Consider the following 26267-nt stretch of genomic DNA (forward strand, 5'->3'; position numbering starts at 1 on the left):
CCAGATGCCATCATTTAGTCATCCACGGTGGAGAAAGGGGCCCATATGTTGCACGTTGTATGATAAAGGAGAATAAATAATTGCAGTCTCAGATGGTATCAGCTCTCTTCCAAGCAGAGCTACACACAAATCTTTTAAGCCTTTTAAATTTTATTCTGAATGTAGGTGACTGGATCAGAAAATGATGGGAGCTGCGACCAGATATTTAGCTTACACATTTTTTTGCTCAGCCAGTGTCGGATTTGAGCCACGGTGCTTGTGAACTGGCACCATGTCTGCAGGAGGTGCACAGCCTGACTGATTAATTAAACCCTAATCGATGCAACTTCATTAACAAAGTTATGGCCTGTTTTGTAGCCGGGACCACGAGCACCGACTACCCCTATACAGCAAAGCAAAGCTGGTTTGCATCTCCCCAAAAGCACGGCATTCCTTGGGGATTTGCTGCCTTGCCACACGCACACGCCCCTGCCCACACTTGCACACACACACATAAGTGTGCAAGTGCAATTCACTTCTCTCCATCTTCCTAAACATGCAGGAATAGGCACAACACATCTCCCCTGTCACACACCAAGACTTTTGCTCTCCCCACCCCTCTCTGAATCGCTGATACTTAAGAGCAGAAAAAGCCTCTTGGCACGTTTAACACTGGTGGAGGTTTTTTTGCTCTGCAGTATAAAGGCTCTCCCTGTTTTGGAGAAAAGCACGTTGTGTCTGGCACCAACAGGAGACTCCAGGGAAGCTCAGATTTTTACTTTTTAAAGGAAATTTCCCCAGTGAACCCCCTTGCCATGGAGCAGAGTCCATCAGGTGCAACACAGGCACTTCAGTGCTGCCTTGTTTTGTATTAATCCCTGTCTCTCACATCTCTGTACCACAGGGCAGGGATTTCTTGCTGCTGGCCATGCCTCCGAGCAGAGCCCTGAGGTTACAACAGCTGTAACCAAAGCATCTCCCACACCCGGGGGACCGGCACCAGGAATCCGTGTGCCTCCCCCTCCATCACTGGCTCGGTGGGAAGCAGCGCTGCAGCAAGGGTTCATTTGAAGTATGACAAGCAAATCTGTGCTTCTTCCTTAGGGGCACGATTTTAGAGACAAATCTCCCTTGGCTGGCAGGGTTGGACCCTCCTTCCCTTGAGCAACTCAATGAACTCTCTCCAAGGGGCTCATCAAGGGCTATTACCTGGAGCCTCCATGGTAATTACAGCTTAAAAGACTCGTAGCTTCCCTCGCACTCTGTAATTTGTAATCAGAAGCAAACTCTCAACTGATCATCCTCCCTTCTCTGGAGGGAGAAGGCACATCATTAGGGACAGGGCTCTGCAGAGAGTAGAGGAGGCACATTTTCAAGATCCTGCCTCAACATGCGAAGATAATTTGGTCCCAGGAAAGCTCCCTTCGTCTGTCCCAGGTGGATTTGGTTGGCAGGCACCAACGTACCAAGTCCCTGATGTAGTCAGCTCTTGTCCTGCCTTTTATTTCCAATTATGTCTGAAGGCAGCTGCTCTGTTACCGTCTGTGGAGCCCCAGCAGCATCGCTCGCGGGTACAAGGTGACTGCCAGGAGCGCTGGGTCGCATCCTCTGAAATGCTCCCTGTTACTCTTCAAAGAGGAGACTATCCAGCCCCAGAGCTGGGTATGGTTTTACCCATCAAACAGTGCACCCTGCAGCGAAAGACTTCAGCCAAGCGGCCAAACTCTTGGCAGCCCATGACAGGTTTCCTGCCCAGAAGTGCAATGGAGCAGGATCCCAAGGTTCTTCGCTCCAGCCCCGGTGTCTTCTCCCCCCGCTAACCAGCCCCATCCCTGCTCCTGTTGCCTCTTGGCACAGGACTCCCAATGCCCTGCGAGTTAATGCAATGGTGAACCCATCCGCAAGAGCATCCCTCCTTAACCCTCTCCTTGCCAAAATGTGTGCTTTCTCAGGGCTGCACTCTCAAGCAAAGCCTTTACATCCGAAGCACTCAGCCCCAGAGAGCTGCTCAAGCAACTCATTTTAGACACCTGACACTTGAATTTCCTGCCCGTGATGCTAACGAGGCCGCTGCATTGCCTGGGAGAGCGCACAGGGGAGCTGAGCCCGTCTCGCTAGCCAGCAAACAGGAGCGCCTGTGATGGAGCAATCCCGCCGACCGTGGCCATGTAAACACTGTAAACAGCAGAGACTCTAATTAGATTTGATTCCTCTCCCCTGCAGCCCCTCCTGGGCAGCGTGCAGCCACGCAGACGTCTCCTCCTCTTGAGGGAATCGCTTTCCCCTCTTCCAGATGATGCTAATTTGGGGCTGGCTGAAGGGCTCCGGCGTGGGACCAGCGGAGGCTGCCCAAGGGTGCTGAGCGGCTCCCCTCCAACCTGCTCTGCTATCATCGAAGATGAACTAATTTTCTTTGAAGCTGGAGGGAAAAAACAAAATAAACCAGAAGGAAAAGCAAGTGTAAAGGCAGCATGGCCAGCTTCTGCCCTTGGTTCCTGCAGGAGAGTAGCGCTGAGCTCTAATTTTACTCTGCTGCCGTGGCAGCTTTCCAAGGGCTGCCCGCACTCACCCTTCCCCGGCACCGCGTGGTCTCACACTTATAGAAATTCAGCTTTAGCCTCTAATTGAGGTTGACAAAATCGCATCCTCGCGCTTTTGCAATCGTTAATACTTAATTAATTAATGAAATGTTTTTTAAATTCTCTTGATCCCGGCTATTAGGGATTACGACAATCAGTTACGAACTGGCAGGCGCCGAAAGGAAAAGGAACAAATTGACTTGTCTCCTTAAAAGCAGGATGGATCTTGCTTGCCCAGAACGCAAGGCACGGAAGGGCCGCTCCCGTCAAACGGGGGGAGGAGCAGGTCGTGGTGGCGGGGGCTGTTCAGAACAGCCTCCTCCCTGCCACAGCCCTTTTTCCTGGCCATGCTGCTGCCCTTCACGTGCTGCTCTTGGCCCTGAGCCTCCTGATAACTGCCAACATCTGCCTGCAGCCAGAGAGGTCTTTTTTTAAATTTATTTTAAGTGGTATCTCTGTTTTTTCTGCAAGTTTAATTTTACGCAATAGGGAAGATGTGGAAACACGGTGGAGACGTTTCCAGCATGAGGTTGGGGCAGTTTCAGCTCATTTTGCAGCTGGGCTCTGCGATGAACCCAGCTTTGGGGACAGGGCCTGGAGAATAAATCCTGTGAGGAGAGATTGAAGGAGCTGGGACTGTTCAGTGTGAGGAGGAGGAGGCTGAGGGGAGACCTCATCACTCTACAGCTCCCTGAAAGGACGTTGTGGAGAGGTTGGTGCTGGTCTCTTCTCACAGGTGATTAGTGACAGAACAAGAGGGAACGGCTTTAAACTGCAACAGGGGAGGTTCAGACTGGACATGAGGAACAAATGTTTCCCAGAAAGAGTGGTCAGAGAGTGGAATAGGCTGCCCAGGGAGGGGGTGGAGTCCCCACCCCTGGGTGTGTTTAAGGGTCGTTTGGATGAGCTGTTGGGGGATGTGGGGTAGGGGAGAACTTTGTAGAGTCAGGCTGAGGGTTGGACTCGATGATCCCAAGGGTCTTTTCTAACCTGAATGATTCTGTGATTCTGTGACTCAGCTCAGCTACAGCTCAGTCCCTCTCCTGCCTCCTCCATGTGTGGGTCCCCACCTGATGCCACCAAACTTCACAAGCTACCAGCAGGGAGGGATGGAAACCTCTCCCTGAACATCGCAAAATCTAGATGGGGTGTGTTTGCATTTGCTCCAAATGAAATAATAACCAGAAACCTCAGTTCTTTAATGAGACATCAAATAGCATCAACTTAATAGAATTTCAATCCCAGGCAGCTTTAGCACTTGTAAAATGCTTAAAAAGCTCGGCGTACACACAGCTCGTTGGCACCGTCTCCCAGTTAATGATGCCGGAATTTGTCTATTTGCGCTGGGTGCGGGCTGTTCCTTCCCATTTACTCCCTTCACACAAGCACCAAAGAAGTTGTCTTTGAAGGATAAAAGCTTAACCCTTCTGGCACCTGGAAGGTCCCCCTGAGCAGAGCTGTTAATACAGCCTATGAGTCCCCTGTGCTGGAGGTGAGTGGGCACCAGAAGAAAAATGTGACTTTGGAGCTCCAGGCTCCTCTGGGTCCTGGTTTCCTTGGAAATAATTTTGCAAATCAAATAGTAATATTGAAACCTCCTGTGGCTCCCCAAAAAGTCAAGAGCAGCCCCTTCTGAGCCTCATCCTGGGTTTTCTCCCAGGACTCACTGAACGGCTGCTCCTGGCATTTGCTGCACTGATTGTCTACAACTCGCTTCTAGCTCCCCCTAAATGACTTGTACCCATCACTCATGTGCAAACTTGGTCTTAAATTGCAATAAACTCTTCCCTCTCCCCCCTGGTCACCTCCTTGGCATATCTATAGGCAGCAGAAGTGTTCCCCCTCACTCCACTGGACACCACTGGCTCTGTTTGTTGGGACTACATTGGCCAAACTCTTACTGAGGTGCCCAAGTTGGGGGTTGTGCAGTGGGAGTTGGACCCTCTGAAGCTCCCCTGTCCTCAGCGAGCAGCTTTCTGTCTTTTTTAAAAAATCCTCTTATCCACAGTGAAGGGTTAGCAGGAGCACCCAGGCCATCACTTCACCTACATCCCTGATGTTTTCTCTTTCTGACCTCCTTCCTAAGAGAGCCCTTTCCAACCTCTGCCCATTCAGGTACACTGTTCCTGGCCCTGACTCATTGCCATCATTTGCCTCCAAACCCATTTTCTTTCATACCCTTTTACAAACAGGCTGATTCACTCCTAACACTGTTTTCCAAGCAAAACCACTCCGTTGCCCTACAAAAACCGCTGTGCAATTGTTTTCTTACATCTCCTGCTTTGAACCACTCCTGTGCAATGAAGTTTTCTCTGTGGCTGGCCACCGCTGCCTGCCAGTTTTGCTTCTCGTTGTTGAATTAATTCAGGGTCTGATGATATACTGGAGGAAATCAACTGGGAGAGTGTGTGGGATTGAGGAAAACAGAAATCAGAGAGTGACTGTTTTTCCAGGAGGAGGTGTAAGACCGTAGGTAGAAGATGCTCTGAGCGAGGGTTAGGAAACATGGGAAATGCTATTTAATTGCTCCTAATTTTCAAATCCTGCTGCCTACACCCTGTTGGGAACTAGGGGTTTCAGAGCGATTGCTGCCAGACCCTGAGTCCCGTTTTCCTGCCTCTGTAATTACACTTTTGATACTGCAGTTGTTGGTAGCTGATGCTCTCTGTCCCATGCAAGCATTATGAGGGGATGAGTCTCCAAGGCACACTAGAGCCCTATTAAACAATATTGCTCCATCTTCGAACCTGTTGCTTAATTGAAGCCTCTTAAATTTTTATTGCCAAGTTGGCAGAAATTGCCATTTTTAGTGCGCTTTTCATCTTCTCTAACGCGCTGTGCCAGTGGCGTAGCGGGGAGCAGCCGAGCTGGGGAAGTAACATTATCTGATCCCATCCGTTATGGGAGAGGCTTGAGTGATGCTGCCGAGATGCGGCGACGATGCTGTAAAATCCAGCTGGGAAAAGAGGATTAAAAGGAGACAAATCCACGAGGAATTTATCCTCCTCCAGAGGATCAGCCCTTCAAAATATAACTTCCAGTGTGCCCGCCCATGCCTTGGTGCTGTGGTCTGCTGCAGGGGTGTGGTGGGACATTGCAGCCTTCCCAAGGCCACGCACAACACGAGGTCTGGAGAGGCTTGTTATAGCACCAGGCTCACCTGAAAGAGCCACGAAAAGGAAAAAAATTGAGGTGGATCCCTCCAAATCCAGAAGCAGCAGGAGCTGAAGGGCACTGCTCTACTTGGGGTGGTCCTGCCCTCCCTTGGGACCCAACTGGAGGGTGACTGCACAGCCTGCCCCCAAGCCCTGCGCAGCCCGTTGTGCTGGTTTGGCTGGGATAGAGTTAATTTTCTTTATAGCTGTTAGTACAGGGCTATGTCTTGGATTTGTGCTGAAAACAGTGTTGATAACATGGAGATGTTTTCATCGCTGCTGAGCTGTGCCTACACAGAGTCGAGGCCTTTCCTGCTCCTCACCCCACCCCACCAGCGAGCAGGCTGGGGGTGCACAAGGAGGTGGGGAGGGACACAGCTGGCACAGCTGACCCCAACTGACCCCAGGGATATCCCAGACCACATGGCACCACGCTCAGCATATAGAGCTGGGGGAAGAGAAGGAAGGGGGATGGTTGGAGTGATGGTGTTTGTCTTCCCAAGTCACCGTTACACGTGATGGAGCCCGGCTGTCCTGGGGATGGCTGAGCACCTGCCCGCTGATGGGAAGGGGTGAACAAATTCCTTATTTTGTTTTGCTTGCGTGCATGGCTTTTGCTTTACTTATTAAACAGTTTTTATCTCAACCCACAAGTTTTCTCATTTTTACTCTTCCAATTCTCTCCCCCACCCCACCAGGGGGGAGTGAGCGAGCGGCTGGGTTGGGGTTAGCTGCTGGCTGGCACGCCCATTCATGAGAAAACAAACCCTGTTCTTTAGACTCAGCAATTGCCATGGAAACTGCTCCCCTGTGCTGTAAGGTGCAATGAGGCCCTTGGCCGTCTCTCCCCATGTAAAATGGTGTGAAAACCCCCAAAACCAGCAGCTATGGTGTCACATGTCCCTGTAAACCACTCCAGCTCCTTTCACTTTGCATTCAGACACAGCCACTGCTGTGGCGAACGGAAAGTCACCCAGGGAGGATGTTTTCCACCATCCTCCATCAAGACACTCTTGTTTTAATTGCAACTGTCCATCGTGTGTTGCTTTCTGCTGCGCCACCTCCTGAGGGAGCTCAGTCCCAGCTCCCCTTAAACTTCAGGGGATAGCTTTGGTCTGAGATTTCAGACAGAAAGCATCTCCCTTTAGGCACGAGTCTGCAGCAAAGAACCAGCTTGGCCTATATAACCCAACAACCATGTTTATGGAGGAAACTGCCTGCTGGCATTGTCTTTGCAGGATTGTTTTTGCTGACTCAGCACACACAACTGATCCATCCGCAAAGTCCCTCTTGTGATGCTACTAGTGCAAACCAGCATGACAGGTGGCCAAGAAGGCCAATGGGATCCTGGCTTGTATCAGCAATAGCGTGGCCAGCAGGGACAGGGGAGGGATCTTGCCCCTGTGCTCGGCACTGGTGGGGCCACCCCTCGATGGGTGGGTTCAGTTTTGGGCCCCTCACTCCAAAAAGGCCATTGAATGACTCGAGCGTGTCCAGAGAAGGGCAACGGAGCTGGTGCAGGGTCTGGAGCACAGGTCTGATGGGGAGCGGCTGAGGGAACTGGGGGGGTTTAGTCTGGAGAAGAGGAGGCTGAGGGGAGACCTCCTGGCCCTCTGCAACTCCCTGAAAGGAGGGTGCAGAGAGGGGGGAGGACTCTCTTGAGCCAAGGAACCAGCGGCAGGACAAGAGGGAATGGCCTCAAGCTGCGCCAGGGCAGGGTCAGACTGGCTCTTAGGAAGGATTTCTTTGCAGAAGGGGTTGTTGGGCGTTGGAATGGGCTGCCCAGGGCAGGGGGGGAGTCCCCATCCCTGGAGGGGTTGAAGAGTCGGGTTGACCCAGCGCTGAGGGATCTGGTGTAGTTGGGACCTGTCAGTGTTAGGTCAATGGTTAGACTGGATGATCTTCAAGGTCTTTTCCAACCTAGACGATTCTGTGATTCTGTGACATCGTTACTGCATTAACGATGCAGTTCCCAAACTGGTAAACGTATCTTAAAAGTGTCACTCTGCAGGAATCAGAGGGCTCAGCCACTGCAGAAGGAGGAGAAAAGGTGATTTTGTTCCTTTTCTTAGGACTGACAGCTAATTTTAAAGGGAGATTTAATGAGATTACGCACCATCACAGAGCCAGAGTTTGCTTTCGACAAGGGACTTTTGGAAAGCTCTTGGTATAAAGATCGAGATTTATCGCCCTGGCACCAAGATGCAAGTCCCCACTTGCGCTAAGCAGCTGCATACCTGGAAAGACTGGAGATCAGTAAGTAAAGCCCAGAAAATACTCTTATTTCCAGACTGGGATGGGGGGACGAAGGGATAGATTTGAGCATGGGCATAGGGAATAGTAGAAAGTCAGAAATAAAGACACGAGTCTCTAACCCAGCAATGAATAAATCCCCTTCGCCCCCAAGCCTGTCTCAAAGACGATGCACGGCGCCCACTCGCACCAAGGCAAGTCTGCCCAATTCCACACCTATTATTTTATCACTGGGATAAGCGCTTAGAACTAACACAGAGGCTGCGCTGAGCTGGGAGACATGAAATGACCTCTTCATTTCTATTCTTCTCCAGCTGGAGGATCGTTTCATTTACATTTAATGGTGTAAACCACACGGTTTAGGACCACAATAAGTGGCTGGACTCAGTCCTCCAGGTGATGCTCATGGGCTTTTCCACCTTTTGCTCTGACTTATTGAAGGAGCAGCATGTGCCTGCCCCAGATATAGAGATTTAGTAGAAAGAAAAAAAAAAGACTAAATCAGAGGTCTGAATAAGAGATGTGAATTCAGGGCTTGAGAAGGTGGATGATGCCCAGCTGGTCCCTACAGGGTAATTAGAGCAAGCAGTAGCATGTGTATGCTGTAATGGTTGTAATTAGGCTAAAAAATGATTTTATGGAGAGGAGGGATTGGGGGTAGGCAGCATTGCCCAGGGAGCTGAATACTGCTCCAGGCAGGCAGCTTGAAGAGCCCTCCAGGTCTCCTGGGTAAAGGCGTCAAAGCCTGCAGAGTAATTTTAAATCACTTACAGAACGCCCAAGCAGAAACGTGCTCTTCCCTCCCCCAGCACCAAAACTCCGGCAAAACCTGCAGAAGAGGGGGCACGCTTGAGCTCAGAGTCCCCCCATATGTGTTTTTCTTGTCATCTTCTACATCTTCCCTGCCTGGAATTAGGGATTTGGGGTGGGATGGGTTTTTTCCCTCTCAGCTGGCTGTTTTCTTAATAGGAAATCTATTTTTTTAATAGAAATAATGAAATAGTTAATGCTGGCAATGGGATGGGGAAGATTTACAGCAGCTGTCTTGAAAGTCTCCAGCATTTACGCTATTTCTATCTTAAAACAAAGTCCTTGAGATCCTCGCTTCAGGCTCCAGCTCCCAGCCACGCTTCCAAATCTTGCTGAAGCCAGGATGTTTAAGGAAGACAAATCTTTCCAATTACCGCTTGCGCTGCCAGGCGACTTCGATTCGAGGAGGTGTTGCCAAACCCTTTCAGCATCAGGCGACCGCACCGCACAACCCGATACCCTGCCCAGCGCTGCCTGCCCATGTGAAGGGCTGGTGATGCCCTTCTCGATCGCCAGCCATTAGCATTTCTTCAGAGCTAAAATGGTCTTACCAAGGGGGTGCTGATTCTGCCAGAGGTATTTTTTGCAGCTGACAATCTGCGAAACAAAACTGCTCTTTGATGCTGAGAAAACAGGAGAAGGCTTCGCTCGAAGTCATGTGCATGCCGGGGATGGAAATGCAAGACCCTGACAGGGGATTCCCTGCTCCGACACTGACTTCCTCTGTCACCTTTGGCAAGTCACGTGTCCTCCCTGGGGTAACCCAGCATCTGCGAGCCTCCCGCCAGGTGCCGGTGTGGGAAGGGCTCCCATACGCTGCCACTACAGGGACGATCTGGCCCTAATCCTGGGGCTGTACCCAGGCCACACTGCTCCGCGCTGCGTATGCCCACAGCAGCTACAGGATACCCCGAGGCTGCTGCGTGAGATGACCAAGACTCGAGAAGTGATGGATAAGGCATTCAACACCCAGTAATTACTGTCAACAGTTCTGGTGCTAATTAATCAATTTTCCATCCTTCCGGATCCTCTACCTTGCAGCATACCCCATGTAAGCAATGCCAAATGCTGCTGGGTCCCCCGGGGTGGCAGAAAGCAGCTGTGGAGCGAGGTGAGGGTGCTGGGCTTGTGTCAAGGGAATGGGCATGAAAAGTGCCCATGATGGGTTTCCAAGCCTGTTTCTGCTTTGGGCTTCAGCAGCTGCTGCCTCAGCCCCTGAAGAGCCCTTTGCCTTCGCTGTCGCTAAGGTGTTACACTCCAAACGAGAGCCCTGAGCACTAATAAAGCTGCTCATTTTCTCCAGCCCACCGGACTTCCCACCAGATACGAACTGACAACAGTGAAACATTTCTCTGCTTTAATTGAGAAGTTTCCACCTGCCGCTCGCCCACCGGGAACCCAGAGCATTCGTTATCTCCTGGATGATTACACACAAGCGTGCCGTAATGAAGGAGAGAAGATCTGCATCCAGGCTCGCTGAAATGCAGCATCTTCAGGTGTATTTTGGTACCAGGTGGCCATGGAGAGATGCCTTAATGATGTATTTGGTGGCAAATTCCTTGCATTGCTCTGAGCTGAAGTGTAACGACTACAGCTCTGATCTCCACGGAGGTTTAATAGGAGAAAACCCTCCAATGGCTCACGTTCGCTTTCCTCCACTTGATTTATGTCTCATTTGAGGGTGGATGCAAGAGCAGGGAGGAAAATGAGAGAGGCAATGAGGCAGGAGGGCTAGGAATGAAAGCACTGGGGCCAAGCTGGAGGAAAAAATTATTCCACTGGCTGGCTTCCCGTATGTCTAATCGGGATTTGGGTCTAATGACACCACGTCACATCACATCCATCCACACCATGATGATGTGCCACTGTCGGGACTCAGGGAGGGTGATGCATCCTGAGCCATGAGCATCCCACCACAGCTTATAATAAATAATGTGGCTATTTCTGTGTTACCTGAAAGGATTCACGCTGGTCTACATAATGAAACACTCTCCTCTTGTCTCTTTTTATATTCTTGGAGTGTGAGAGGCTCTTGGCAAAAAGCATCCTTTCTCGGCGGGTTGGAAGGTACCCAACACACTGAGCGACTGCCACAGCTGAACCATAACCATCAAGAGCAAGGCAGGGAAATTACCGGGGATGAAGTCCCTTCTGTGACCAAAATTACAAGGATTGTGGGCAATGCGTGGGAAGCAACGCTGAACAAGCTGCCCTCATCCCAACCAATTTGAAGAAAGGTATAAAAATAGCTGTTAATGATGAAGATGCCTCTCCAGGGGCATCGGTACGTAGAAGCAACCTCTCATACGGATACACTGGAAAGATCTTGGTGTGTAAATGAAATTTAGGACTTACTCTTTGCTCTTGGGTGGCCACGAAGGTCTGGAATCCAGGGGCCACCCCAAATCCCAGCTCCTGGACAAAGGGTGGCTCAGACTGGCTGTGGATCTGGACTTTGACTCCAGCCTCGAACGTTGTCTCCTCTGGAAGAAGAAGGGGGGAGGTTAGTGGGCTGTGGTGGGTGGGATGGTGTCCTCCTGCATGGGCGTGTTCGCCCCTCCATGGAAAATTATATCTGGTAAATCTGTGTTGCTCAAAAGCAGGAGATAAGCTGTTGGGAGTGCTCCACCTGGATGATCAGACTTGTGGGCATCGAGGAAGGAAACCCAGCAGCAGCATTTGCCATGAGCAGAGCACACCTGGGGCTCAGTGCAAATCACCACTGCTGCCCATCAGGACCAAGAGCATCTCCAGGCTCCTGGTCCTTACACTGCTGCCTATCCCAAGGGCCCACCTTCCCTGTAACACACAGATTTGTGACTTCTCCAGCTTGGTCTGTACTTCCAAGCTACAGAAAACAGGAGGTGACATCTACTTTCTAGCTGTATTTAGTTAGAGAATGTATGCCCTTATTACTAAACCAAAGAAAACTCCTCCTTCTCCCAAACAGAGATGTTTCTACTACCCATAAGGTCTCCATTGATGAAAGCATGGGTGCACCCAGCCTGAGGCTACTTGGGAGATAATGTAGGTAATTAAATAACAAAATAAGTGTGCTAAATTCAAAGAAGCTCATGTTTTTGGCAGCTGAAGTTGCTCCAAGCTGGGCAAACGCATTTGCAGTGCATGGGCTCTGGGCTCAGACACATCACCAAGTTGTGGGTGATGGGAGGTTTCCACATCCCAAATCTATGCTGAATACCAAGTAACTTGAGGTCAGTCCCCCTCTTCCACTAGGAGCCAAAACCAACCCAAAAGAGACTTTCTGAAGCAGAATTAATGAGATGCAAATCAGACCCAAGTGTGATACATGAGCACTCTGGGCCCCTCTTATCACATAAGCATCTTCACACAGCTGGGGTGTGTGACCTGTCTCTCTTTAGTATTGCTGCTACGGTCTTGCATCCCAACAAACTAGAGGGAGCACATGGGACTAAAGGGTAGGGGGCTGTTTTGCAAAGGAAGTTGTTAACTATGCATAATTTGGCCTAAAAACTGAGTTATCTGCTAATATGAATCCATGCCTATGGCCAGCAATGCCACCTCCACATCTAAAGAGCTTCTGTTAAAAGATGAATCATTCTCGATTTTCTTACTATTCCTTTGTCTTTTTCTACTATTTTATTATTCATTTCGATTTTTAACAGCAGTGTATTTGAGATGAAGCACTGGTAGAAACCCACCACCAAGGAATCACAGCCACAGAGCTGTTACACCAGAGCTGCACAAAGATGGATAGCAGGAGACAACAGCGGAAGACACCAGACCATGGGATGATATGGGCAGAGAAGGACAAGGGTGGAATAAGGCGATACTGGATAACATGAAGTTTACAGATTATGAGGTTTACATCACTTAAGAGGATGCAACTCGGCTGACTCAATCAGGCAGCAAAAGGATCAGCCTTCCTCTCCCACGAGGACTTTCTCGGATCCTGCTCACCTGGTAGCTCCCAAGGCAAACGAAGCCAGAGACTGCAGGGGTGGGAATGGGCTCATCCACGGATTTGTCCGGCTAAACACGAGCATTCACAGTGCCCTGCTCTACCTCCTTTACACCTAACCATCCTCTGAGGCTTCTACACTAGCTAGGCAAAGTCATGACCAAACTGATCAAGTGTTAGTCCAAGAAGGTTGGTTCAGAGACCTCTGGAGACCCCCGGCTGGACACGCTGCTGTCACCTTCATCCCCTACTGAGCAAACAAACCCTCCCCGCCAACCACAAACCAAACCAAAGCCTCACTCTGACGACGAGGCTGCTTTACGTGTTGGCTACGCAAAGCTTCATGCTCTGCACCTGCAGCGACATGTCTACCAGCAGCATCTCCACATCTCAAGCACTTGATCTCAGGAGCCTCTGCAGACTGAGCAGCTGGAGCAGGCTATTAATACTTAACCTTTTAAACCCCATCTTTTCTATCTAAGGCACAGGAAAATAATTTGAAGATAAATAGGATTTATTAAAACAGTTACCTCCCCAGGCCTTGCATATTCTGCAAAATTCTGGGATGGCAGTGAGCTCTCCACACGCCTGGTCGGGGCTCAGCTCCAGCCAGTTGAAGTTGGACCGTTAACCAGTCAGAGATGTATTGATCTGCAAGGCTCAATCTTGAACACTCGCTCTCATCGACTGATGCCTCCGGTGCCCACGCTAATCTGCCTGCCTGTGCATTGACTCTGCGATGGTCCACGCAAGGTAATTATTTACTTTTGCCTCCTTGTGACAAAAGTGCTTTTGCTATCTAAAGAACGTCATGATCTAGTGCATGGAGCATGGCTATTGCATGGGGTGGCACGCGGCAGCACGCAGCGGATGTAGAACACGAGTGGATCTCCTCTGAATCCCATGTTGGTGGGACACTGGCACAGAGAGTGTGAGTTTATTTTGGCTCTTCCCTACACTGAAGCCTCCCAGAGCGAGACTGGCATTGACCATCCTTGCTCCTGGCCTCCACTTCTGCTCAAGACCCCACAACCACGACCCAAATCACTTCCCACCACCTTCCCATGATGGGGGCTATTGCAAGCAACACAACCCTATTACTGGCACCCACCATGACAAAAACCTGCCTTGCCTTTGCCTCGCTCAGCCATAACTGGGTTCCCCTCGCTCCAAGAGACGTCGGATGGATGTTGACATCTCCAAGCTCTCTCACTGTCTGCTCGTGCCCTGCATTTGCCCACCCATGGGGGTCCCATTTGAGGGTCTCCACCCTGCCAACACCTCCCCAGCTCTGTCCCTCCAACCCACCCCAGCGCTGAGGGTCAAGCCAGCTTTCCCCAAAACCTTTGGCAATGCAGAGTGTCCCCATCCAACCTCTGCTGCTCAACAGCACCACAGCAGCTCTGGGCTCTGCAGCCAATTCAGCACCCAGCTGTCCAAGCCCCATGGGTGAACGCACACCAGAATGGGTTCAAACCCTCCCCTGAGCACCCACCAACTCCTCCAGTTTCAATCCCGATTCTGTTATTCCCACGTGACGCCCACTCCTACCGATCCCACCCGGCTCCATCGCTTCGCCTAGTGTTGATCCCCTTCCAACACTTCAGAGGAGATACCATATGCTGTCTTCAGTAATTACCTGACAAGTTGGAGGAAAAAGCTTCTATTTAGTCTAACTTGTTGGGAAACGGGAACTGTTTTGTCGAAACATTTTCCATCCGAAATTACTCTGCCCGTTTCTGCACCTGCCCCGGGTCTGTTCAGCTCTGACTTAATTCCACGGATTTCCCACAACTGGGTGCTGTGCCTGGGTCCATCTGAGGGCAAACCCCTGTACATCCGTATCAAGCAAACAACATACAGCCTGCAAGTATCCATAAGAGACTTAAAAGCAACAGGGTTTGTAATTTTAAATAGAAAATCCTGGCATGTAGCCAGCTGTAATCACAGACGGGGAGGGGAAGGCATTTTTCTACACCACAGAAGAAACTTTGATTCTAAACCACACAGTTATAAATTTTCATCATTGATAATAACAAGAAGAGCAAAATAAACAGCAGTTTTTTAGAAACGTTGCCAAAAGCCAGGCAGCATTCATTGTTTTTCCTGCAAGAAACACATGCGAGGATGAAACTATAAACATGAAACTGGCTTTGAAAAACTGTCACTTCTCCTAAAAATTCATTTTCCACAAAATAGCTGTTCTCCACTAAGAGAGAAAAATTAAAAGCCCAGCTACAAACCCCTTTAGATGGAATATGCCTGGACCAACCCTCATTAGCTCTATCTTAAATGCTTCCAAGCTCCCTGCTGGAGCTGAGAAGTGTTAGTGTGGGTTAAATATTTGCTGCAAGCGTAAGGAAAAGGAGTCTCATAGGACCCAGAAACTCAAGATCATTTGGTTTTGGGTGCATTTAGCTTGCTAAAGTGAATGTCCCTGGGCAGAGCAAACCCAAAACGCTCTGTGGCAAACCCTGGGTCTCGGGGCTTGTCACCCCAAGACAGGAGAAGTGCAACCAGCTATGTGAACATCCACAGAAACACATCCCCACCATGGTTTTGCCAGTTTTTGCAGTTTTAGCATCATCTGAATGGCTTTTTCTAGTGGTACTTCCTGGAGGCATGGGGCTGAGCACCAGTCCGGGTTGTTGCTGCTGTTTTGTTAAGCCTGTTTCTTGCAATCACCCATCAATGGGGTGAAAAACAACCCTGAAAACCCTTGAATTGGCTTAGATGCCAGAAAAACTTTTTAAATAAATTCCAGTGACTTGGGGTTTGGTATCTCATGGTTTTTAAACTAATTTCATGATGGTGCCCAACCACAGACCACCATTCAATCTCCAGGCCCACTTTTCAGAAGGCAGTGATCGTAAATTCATTTCTTAGTGTGTCCCAGGTTGGGAATGGAGCAAAAACTCCTTGGTAATTGCATTTTTAAATACATTAATATACATTACTGTACACAGGACAGTGTTTCCAAACAAATCCTGAGCTGCTCTTTTCACTGAAGGATTAGAGTAGCGTTAATTAAATTGGGGATTAATTCAGCATGTGCTTCAAGCTGGCTGCAGAGTATTATATGTTGCAGACTGCACAGCTTTCTATTCCTGGTGTTGGCTTTCCATGACTTTGTTGGGGCTTTCTGCTTAGAGCATCGCTCGAAAAATCTTAACAAAGCTCCAGCTGACTGTACGCTCGGGTGTGGGCTACAAAGTTCACCCCTGTGAATATGCAAGAAGCTGCAATTAAAATAAGAGATGCTGCCAAAGGCACGGAGCTACCCTTCTCCCTCCGCCTTATTATGTCCAAACTTCTCTCTGGCAATTAACATCCGAAGCCGTGCTCAGCACTAATTTACTGGGAATTGAAGACACACTCTGAGTCATGGGTCGTTTCTAGCCGGAGTCGTCACCTGCCAGCTCTGCCGGCAGCAGAAGACGCTCCTGCTCAGAGGAAAACGAAGCAGATCCCACATGGCTCAATCTGAGAAAAGTAGATGGGATTTTCTCAGCTGGTTCACACTGCCTGTATTAGAAGGTGGCTTGAATTTTTGGGGGTAATAAGCCTTCTCCTGCACTGTGCAGAAGTAAGCACAGAGCTGGGACATCTGGGTTCTCCCCAGACTCTCACTGTCCTTTGCCTCAGTTTCCCCATCTGTAAAATGGGAGCAATGGTGCTACTTCACTCATTGGTCTGGAAGAGTCACAGGTGCTTCTATGCTCTGCAAAGCGCAGTTCAACATCGCAGAGTGTTACTGAGGTGCAAAGACAGGGACTGTCTCGATGGGTACAGGAAGCACCAAGCACAACATCTGGCAGGAGGCACAGATGTTCCATCCCCGGGCCAGCTGTGCTGCATCCGTGAAGGGTATGTTGAACTCATGGTTTCTTGTCTCCCTCAGGGAGGAAAGCTCCCCAGGAGCAGAGGGTTGCCGCGGCAGCACAGACATGCCCAGAAGATGCTGTGAGACACTGAGGTTCATCTCTAGTTTTTACAGCATCCTTTGCTCAGTATCGCCATGGAAACAATGCGCATCAGAGCAAGCGTTCCTGCACCTCCCGCACCAGCCCCCCGGGACGGGCTGGCCACCCCAGCACTGGGGCTGAACACCCCAAGTTGCTCCGGGTGTGCAAAATAGCATGGCCACGGCCCTGTTCTTCCCACCAACCCAGTGACCCCCCAAACCCCCCCTGCATCCCTCCTGCCTGCCTCCCATCTAGCTCAGCAGCACGTGGGACCTGGCTGCGTGTCCTCAGCTCACCCGCCGGGGTCTGTGCCCGCAGCTCCTGAGCACGTTGGGCTCATCACACCAGTGGGGTAGCCAGGACCTGCAGCGACCCAGAGGACGTGCCTTGTGGTCCCAGACTCCGGGAAGTCAGCTGCTGCTTCAACCAGACTGTATCTGTGCAGAAATCTTAAACAAATGCCTAACATTCACATTTTTTCTAGACAAAAATTTATAGATTAAAAAAACCCCCAAATTGCCATGGAAACGTAACTATAAGAAAGCAGGACTCGCAAGCCTACCGCAAAAATATGTGGCATTATAAAGACACCAGTTTAACGCCAGCGAAACCAGTTTCGCTCCCCTGTGCATGCTCTCATTTCTGTGGAAGCGTTGTGTTTTGCTTCACTTAAAGTTGCTTGGTAACAGGATTAAGTGAAGCTGAAATAAGAGTATTCGCACCAGGGTTTGGGGAGGTTTGATAGCATCTGTTTGACAGGCAACAGCGCTGATGCAACTTTCCCCACTAAAAACTAGTTGCTTGAAATTTGTCCTGTGTATTTTGCTATTGTGGGCTGTGCTTTGGCTGCTGTTTTGGGAGCAATCAGGGACTACGAATTTCCCCACGGATGAAAATGAGATGTCTACCACCCGCTCTGGCAGCTGCCGGGAAAAATACCATGTGTCCCGCTCGGATGTGGTGGGAGCGAAAGTCCCAGCAGGGCTGTGCAGAGCGTCCGTGAACCCAGCCTGGCTGCTCACCTGCATTTAAGAGGGACAAAATAAATGTACAGAAGCCACTGTGCAAGGGTGGCCAGGGGAGTGGGGAGCCTGTCGTGGTCTCGTCCGTCTGGCCAAGCTTTGGAGGGGTCTGGCTGCTCCTGAGTGTGTGGTAAGGTCAGGGCTGGCCCAAGGGAATGGGAATACGCTGATGCTGGAGAAGGCAAAAATATCCCCAAAGCAGCTGGAGAAGAGACCCTGTTGTAAAAGAGAAAACCTCACTAACTGCTTTCCAGAAGGTGTATATTGCATTTAGGGTGGGGGTGATAGGATGGAAAGTCCTATAATCTACAGGTCATAGTCCTATATAGAGGACTGATGGAGACCACCCACTCCTTTATTCTTAAGGACAGGTCCCTCAGCCCTGTCCCCTTTCTGCTGGGAGCCCAAAAGGCAGGGTATCACCTCCAAGGCTGTTCCCCTTTGCAACCTTTTGAACGCACGGAGGGACACTGCCTTTTCTCTCCAACATGATCTCCTTGCCATGGTCCATGCCGGGGTCTCGTGGACGCTGCAGTGACACCCCCTGCGTCCCTGCTGCTGCTGGAGGACTCACTGCTGCTGACAGTGCCAATACAAGCTCTGGGCAAGCCCTGTGCCCAGCTCTGGACACTTAAACCTATTTTCAGACTTCTCCTGTCATCAAAGGAGTGAGGCAGGCAGCTCCAGAGTGATGCATCCCATCCCAAGGAGATGTCTACAGCAGGATGAGTCACGTCCAAGGTGTTGCAACTTCCCTCCACTGAGCCAAGACAATTCCTTAATCTCCGTAAGCAGCTACAACAGGATCAGATAAGCACAACCAAGCCCCAATGGGAATTTCAGGCATTCCCTTTTCAGAGCTAAGGAACTGATAAAGGTAATCAGCTTGTCTCTTTACAAACCCTTCCCCATAGCTATGAAATCAAACCTTGCTGCTTCAAAGCGCTGCTGACAACCTGCAACAGGGACTTCATGTTCCCCTGGTCCTCTTGAATAATCAGCGTCAGGATGACACAGGGAAAAGGATAATTTCCTGGTGGATCAACTCCTTCTCTGTCACGGAGGTGGGATGTGATCTGAGACCCGCAAACATCGCCCAGGAGCTGGACAACGCAGACAGACGTGGCTCCAGCACATCAGTGATGATCTCAAGGAGGCTGGAGGCTTTGATGATGATGGAGAGCAGATGAAGAGCAGCACAGAAGCACTGTGTGACAAGCTGCACTATAGCAAGTCACCAGGTACTTTGTGTGTGAGGTTAAAGATTTATTCCGTGAAAACAAAACCAAAAGCCCTGCACCTGAAAGAGCAACCGGCATGGAAGGCCACCAGCTTGTGTTTAAAGGCAAGTGAGGCAGTGGTATTAGCTACAGAGGTAAATCAATTCTTCCTCTTTACCCCTTGGGATACATTCAGAGTATTTCAGAGGTTTGGGTTTTTTTCCATTTTTTCTTTTTTTTTTTTTTTTAAATGATAGAATACTTTGACAAACCTCATCTCCTTGTATTGGAAAGGTGCAGACAGCACGGCTCTCCGGGCTGCACCAGGAACACGGAGGGCTGCTTCCCAGCCTCGACTGCTCTGCGAAGGGGATGGGAGCACTGCTGTCACCCAACCGTCACCACAAAATGACACCTCATTTGCCGTTTCTCTTTGCTTTGGCACAAAGAGAAGAGGAAGAAGAGAGAAAAAGAGGAAGAGAAGACGAAGAGAAGAGGAGAACCTTCTGCCTGAAGAGCCTGCGAAGAGGGAGGTTGAAAGGGAGATTTGGGAAGGGCAGGAGATGGACCTTGTGTCCTTCTCTCTCCTGCCACGGCCCAAAGGCTGGAAAAGCAGCAGCGAAGCCTCTGCTGTATGAACCGACGGGATGAGGACACAGAGCCGATGCTCTCACCTGGCACTGCTGGGATTTAACCACTGTGCGGTTCCTACAGTGTAAACTGGGACAGTCTATATGGAATATAAACCCCAAAACACAAGCTAACCTCCAGGACATAAGGCAACACTTACACCTAGCTGGGACCCAAAGCCCTCCTGCCAGTGATTTGTTACTTAATCCCCCACTAAGCATTTATTTGGGTATCTTCTACTTAATTATCCGGTCACGGTGCTGGAAGAGGCAGGAGACAGGACATGATCGAGCTCCTTCACTACAAAAGGCAAGCCCGGAGCGGAGGTTTTTGCCTGTTCACTCCATTCCAAGCTCTCTGTAAAGCGCAGCCGCGATTCATTACTCACCAAGCAACAGAAGGTGTTATAACAAACTACATTAAGCATATCCGCTATTTTTAGTTAAGCATATTGCATTTGCATACTAAATCTGAGGGGCCATATGTCTCAACGTATATTATTAAAAAGCTTCTTACATAATATACAGGGCAGGAGAAACCGGCAGGTCTACAGCAAGCCGAGCCGAGAGATGTTGAAGTGGTTTTGCTGGACGGCAAGGAGTCAGCAAATGAATATTTCAGTTCCTTGCTTCTCTCCTATTAAGCTTAAGCTTTAATCATTAAAGTGGGGAAACAAGTATCTTGTAACCTGCTTTATTGGTGAGGTCATGCCAGGTTATGCTGCTTATATGATCGCTTCTTGGTGGGGAAGGAAATTAAACTCCCTTTGCATCTCAGCATCCTTTTGGAATCATGTGTGGCAGGGAAGGGCGACCGTGGGAGGGAGGATAGACAAAAAATCAGAGGGGTGGTCGGAGCCACCCCAGCATCTCCTCCATCCCTGGGAGCTCCTGCCAGAAACATGAAGCAAGGAAGATATATTCGCTCCAGAGGGGAGAAATATTCCCTGCATCCAAAGCCGAGGGTGCTGGCCCCCTGGGCCACCCATCTGCCCGCTTTCACTTTGGCAAGCTGCTGCCACCACAGGGACAGAAATGATTCAAAAAAAAAAAAAAAAAGAAAGGACACGTTTTTAAGGCACAGAAGCGGTTCTTGCACATCCCTCCCCCCACTCCAGGAGCCTCGCCGCTTCCCCCAGAACATCTTGAAATATTAAATGGTGAAAGAGCTGCTGCTAATTTTGGCTGGTAGCGGAGCCAGATGGAAGCAGATTTCCCAGCGTCGAGGCTGGGTCCTGGCTCTGCTGCTGCCCCTTTTGGGGTGGATGGATGAAGGGAGGGGACTGGGACGCCTCGGAGGCTGAGCCCAGGGATCCAGCCAGCTTTTGGCATTGACAAAAGGGAGATGTCATCTCCATGTACTATAGAGGAGGCAGCAGGACGTGGTTTCTCAAACTGGAGGTCCAAAGAGGTGCCAGGGAGATCTTCCAGCTCTGAGCATCACTGGCTCATGGGAAGCCCCTGTACATCCCGACACCTCTCTGGGGATGCGCGTGCCACGGGAAGGCACGATAGTCCCAAAGTGGGACAGAAGAAGGTTGGGGTGGGTCACCATCCCACACGATGATCCCATCACCATCACCACCCTGACCTGAGGTGAGAGCCTCCATGGGACTGCAAGGTCCATGCAGGTCATCAGACCGAGCTGTGCCGGGTTCAGCTCCTCCGCAGGATCTGTCCTTAATTTTCCAGCCTGGAGGATGTTGTAGAGCTCGCACTGGTCCAGCACCACTGGCAGATAACCAGGATTGCCTCCTGCTGGGCCTTTACCCTGCAAGGTCAAGACTTCCCTCTCGAGCCAAGCTCGTGCCTCTCCATCACCCACCTGCTTTTCTCATTCTGCAGCCACTCCAATGAGTAATAACTTCTTACAACTATTTATTTTCTCCTGGACACATTGCTGGAGGCTGAAGCACAGGAGTCCCCGCAGGCAGGAAGACTTGGCTGCCAGAGCCCAGCTCCAGAGACGGTCCTGTTTGCTTCTGCATCCTTTCAAAGAAAAGCAATTTCTCTCTGAACGCAAAGCCAGGCTGGATGGAAAAGGTTTGGAGTTAGTGTGCAATTAAATAAAATCACTGCTGTTACAAGGATATTTGAAGACAGGCGGCGGGCAGAGAGGTTTTCACCATTTCAAGAAACCTTGACTCTGCGCCCTGCCTGAATTGCACTGACAGCTGTGGTTATGTCTATTTAATTTGCATCGCCTATAAATGTCAGTGTTTTGAGTGATGTAATTTCAAAGCACTTTGGTGAACTCGGCAACTAAGTAAACACTTATTTTAATGGAAAAGGATGTGCCTCAGACGCGGTTTATGATTACAAAATGCCAGGAAAAAGCTCGTCTATCAGAGTGGGGAAAAAACCCCAAGTACTTCAGTTACGTTGGTGAGGGAAATGCTTCTCCTCCTCATGCATTTGTTTGAGATTTCAAAGTGTTTCCCAGTAAGGACCAAGAGAGATCTGAAATCAATAGCTGACTTTTCTGGAGATGGGAAGAAAAAGAAAAAAAGAAACCCCAACCCCCTGCTCTAACTCATGGTTACAAGGGTGTAAGTCTTGGCCTCGCATCCAAAGCAACGCTTCAACAACAGGGATGCAGAATATTTTTGAGAGGTTTGGTTTTTCCATTTCCACAAGAAGTTTCAGTTCCTCCAGGTTTCCTTAGAAAACTCCCCACCTTGTAATTTTTACCCCTAGCAGCCAAATGGAATTTAGACCTTAACAGAGGAAAAACTAAAGTCTGCAGGTGTGGGGAGTGAAGAATTTCACATTGCCTATTTGTTAGCGATTTTTATAGGGATTGTTCAGGATTAGGGTTACCGAAGCAGGAGAGCAGGTGGCCGCAGGAGGTGATGCTCCCACAGGGTTCCTTCTGCTCCTCCAATCTCAGCTTCCCACCCGCAGACCTGCGAAGGTGCCATCACCACTCCCATCATCCGCACACCAAAACCCTTTTGGAACCAAGAAAGGATTTTCCTTCTCTATGTCCCACCTTCAGCCCAAAGCGTCGCTGCTTCTTCGCAGCATCTCCACCTCCCTGCCTTTGCCCCCCCAAGGCCCCCGGTGTGTCCCCCAGCCCTCTCTTGTCCCGCCATCCCCCAATGCCACATATGGAGGATGCTATATATAAAAATATTTGCATTGTGTTGTAGTGCGCTACCCACAGTAAGGCCAGTGGGGCACAGACAGATCTCCTATGGCAGCAGGCAGTCTAATATTTTCCTCTGATAAAAATAACCTGTGAAAATTACATCTAGTGCGGCCTGCAGCGCTGCAATGAATTTTGCTGGAGGGGGGAAGAAAAGAAAAAAATCAATCAGCGCTAACCTGGAGGTTTAAGCGGAAAATGGTGTTGCTGATACTGGAGGTTGCTTCTGAGTTTTTGCAAGGCACAGGGAGAAAATCGCAGCATGAGAGACTGGACAGGAGGTGAAATACTGTGATGGGATGGAGCATGAGGCATAGCTGGACCCTGCTGAGATTCTGGGGAGATGAGGTGGATTTTGCAAGAGAGACAAAGCAAGGGAAACGTTCAGTTCCTCATGTTTTGGCCATCTCAGAGTTAACCATCAAGTCTCAGGTGATCACTACGGTCCCTCCACAGCCCATGGGGAGGGATGGGTGATTATCTACCCCATCCTTTGAGGGCTGCTTGACTTATTTACATTAGAAATCTCTTTTTAATGGGTAACTGAGGGTGGAAAGGCTCCACTTTAGCTTTCAGAGATCAGTCACTCTGTTCATCACCCAAACCCACCTTCTCAGGTGCCAACACACACAAAGAAATGATGCCTGCAAGCCAGGGGAGTCTTGGTAGTGAAACCTCATCTGACCTGTCATCGATCCTGGTCATGGGAGCCTGATTGATGAAGATGGGGAAAGGAGCACACCAAAGCTGCTGGGATGGGAAGAGGAGCAGGGAACCCGGCATTTGGGAGGAGTCCAACACAGCCTGGGTTGTGTATCGTCTGGCGAGACGAAGGCTATGAATCCTCTCTATAAATACATCAAAAGCAAACACCAGACGGGAGTAGAGCGTTTCCACCGACAGGAAAATATTTGTTAAAAAAAAAAAAAAAAATCCAAACTAGGATAAACTGACGGTGAATAAGTTTAATCTGGAAATCAAAAGGTCTGGAGCCAACAATACAGGGCTGTGGGGAAAGTGTATTGCGAGCACAGACAGCTTAAATACCACACCGAGGTAGTGGAGTCAGGATACGATCATCTGTCCTTTGAGAAGTGTTGACCTTTCAAAGCCCACAAGGATTTTGACTGCAAAGGCCCTCGGACAGCCCCACACTCACTTCCAGGCTGTACAGTTCATGGTGAAAGGCTGAGGTCCTCCACTGTCCTGGTGGGCACCATGCAAGACTGCACCCGCCCTGCACCCGCTTTTGCACCCAGAAAGCGAAACCATTGGAGAGCCGGGTGGGGGACAGACCAGCAGGGTTATGCAGATGCAGAGGCTGCCTCCTGCATCTTACCTGGCGCCAAAGATCTGCATCATGATGATTTATAGACCCCATCTCCAACCCCAAGGAAAGATTTTGCCTCTGAAAACCTCAATTCTTGCCCCGGAACAGTGACAGCGTCCCCGCACCCATGGGACCCACTCACCACCCTTACAGCAACACTCCTGGGCTCACGCAGGCTCCTGCAGGTCAACATCCCACCCTGGGGCAGCAAAATGACCAAATCCAGCCCCCAAAGCCTTAGTCCACTCTTGTCCAAAGCGCAGCCCTTCACCCTTGGCTGCAGCAGTGTGGGATGGAGCCAGGAGCAAGAAATGCAAGTGTTCATCTTTTTGTGAGTCTGCAGCTTTCATGAGTTCAATACTAACTTGTATCACAGCAATAATGCTTAATTATTGTTTTTATTATTGAAATATTTATGGAAGCCCATGCAACATTATATGAACAACCCCGTGAGGCCATTACTACTGTTAGAGAAATAAATATCTGCACTGAAGGGCATTACGATGAGACACTGAAGATAAATTGTTCCTGGCTCCCGGGATGGAGTATAACAAACTGCTGTGTAACGTTAAAATCCGTCAATTTTTCCCTTGGGAACACGCTCGGGTAAGAGCTCACAGTGTGAGAAATGCATCTCAATCAGGACATCACTGAAATAAACTGGATTTTTTGCCATTTTCCCCTCAAGAATCAACTCTGACATCCCTTGTGATGTGGCTACACCACAGAGCTGCTTCAGTCCTATCCTGGAATTAGCTGGGAGTCAAACCTCCATGCCTTGGACGTCTCAGAGGCAGAGGTTGGCAAAGTGATGGAGAGAGGCCACCAGTGAAGCATCCTGGATCATGGGGCGCAAACTGGAGAGACTTTCTGCTCCCCCATAGGGACCAGCAGCCTGGACTGGATTCAGATATTGTGGCAGGTGCTGAAGCATCACAAAATAAATGTCTTTGGGGAGGCTGCTGGATGGCTGAAACGCCAGCACGGGGTGCAAAGTGCCATGGTGTTCAGAACTGGTGGAAAATGGGTTTCTTGCCTGAAAGGGAGCCTTCAAAAATAACATCCCTTATGATCTCTTGCCCTGGACCAAAAGTGACCAGATCACAAGGAAAAGCAGAGCTGGCTCAGAGTCCTTTTTCTCCAGGCTCCTGCATGAACCCTTGGCTGTCTTTGGCCTTTCCCCATAAGAAGAAGGACTTCTGCCTCCAGCTGCCCAGCACACTTCAGGATCTGTTTAACAGCAGAAACTTTTTTTCCCATCCCCAAAGACACCTATTCTCCTCTTCTCAGAAGTGGCCTTCCACTGGAAGAGACGAGACCTTTCCTTTTGTATGTCATATTTGAGAGAAGGCAATGGCAATCGCTTCCCTTCTCTTCTGTTCACACTCTCCAAAATATTTGAGTTAACGACATCATGTAGTATAATTTGTCACTTGGCCAAACTCTGCAGATGGCATTTCCCTCTCTTAATCTTTGTAAGCTTCTCCTTAAATAGTAGTAGTGGAAGTAATAACCACAACAAAAATATTAAAATTGATAAACAAAACACAGTCAGAGTCCTCTTTCCTAAAGCTCCCCAGTTTCGCAGAGTGTCTGGTAGCAAAGAATACATCGGTGGTGGCAGCATGCCAAAACCAACCCTAGATAGCCCTGAAATGCTTGGGTTTTTTCCCAGGTAGTGGTGCCTCTGCACACCATGCAGCTCTAAAACAGCTCATTTTTTATTGCTAGGTGGCTTCGCGATCTCACTCTGCTGTCACTGAGCGGCAAAGTCATCCAGACCTGTCAACAGTCGTGACCTGGCACATCTCACCTTGCCAAAAAATGAAAGCAGCCTTCGAAGCATTAGAAACGTGTCCTGAAGAAACAGAAGATGCCATCACGCCAGCTGCACAGGACACCAGTAACATCATCTGACATCAGCCTGCAGGGCAGGTGGGGACAGATCCTGCCAGGGTCCCCATGGGCACTGAGTGACCTGTCTTGAAGCCAAGGCTGGAAGAGCCCTGGGGAGACCACCAAACCCAACCTCCTGCCCCAGGGCTGCACCACGGCAGTCCCAGTCTCCTCCAGTGGACCATCATCTAACCTGTCCCTAAAGCCTCCGGTGAAGAGGGGCTTCCCTCACTCCATTATGGGCACAAGGGACAACAGAGGAGAAGACGTCTTTCCAGGGCTTCACCCAGTGTCCTACCTACCACCTAAGTCCATTCATCCTTCATCTACCCACGATA

At 49.7% G+C, this 26267-nt stretch overlaps 1 protein-coding gene across 2 annotated transcripts in view; it reads right to left on the reverse strand.

Moving 5' to 3' along the window:
- Window positions 1–26267, reverse strand: part of LOC141934320 (acid-sensing ion channel 2-like) — a 104501-nt gene that overhangs the window by 11060 nt on the left and 67174 nt on the right. For both annotated transcript variants that reach the window (XR_012626302.1, XM_074849678.1), the window contains exon 3: window positions 11132–11259. Coding sequence is in view for 1 of the 2 variants with exons in the window: in XM_074849678.1 (XP_074705779.1) it covers window positions 11132–11259 (128 nt within the window). In the remaining variant the exon portion in view is untranslated. The remainder of the gene's footprint in view (window positions 1–11131; window positions 11260–26267) is intronic.

The sequence above is a fragment of the Strix aluco genome, chromosome 24, assembly GCF_031877795.1.
Source record: "Strix aluco isolate bStrAlu1 chromosome 24, bStrAlu1.hap1, whole genome shotgun sequence".
Taxonomy (NCBI): domain Eukaryota; kingdom Metazoa; phylum Chordata; class Aves; order Strigiformes; family Strigidae; genus Strix; species Strix aluco.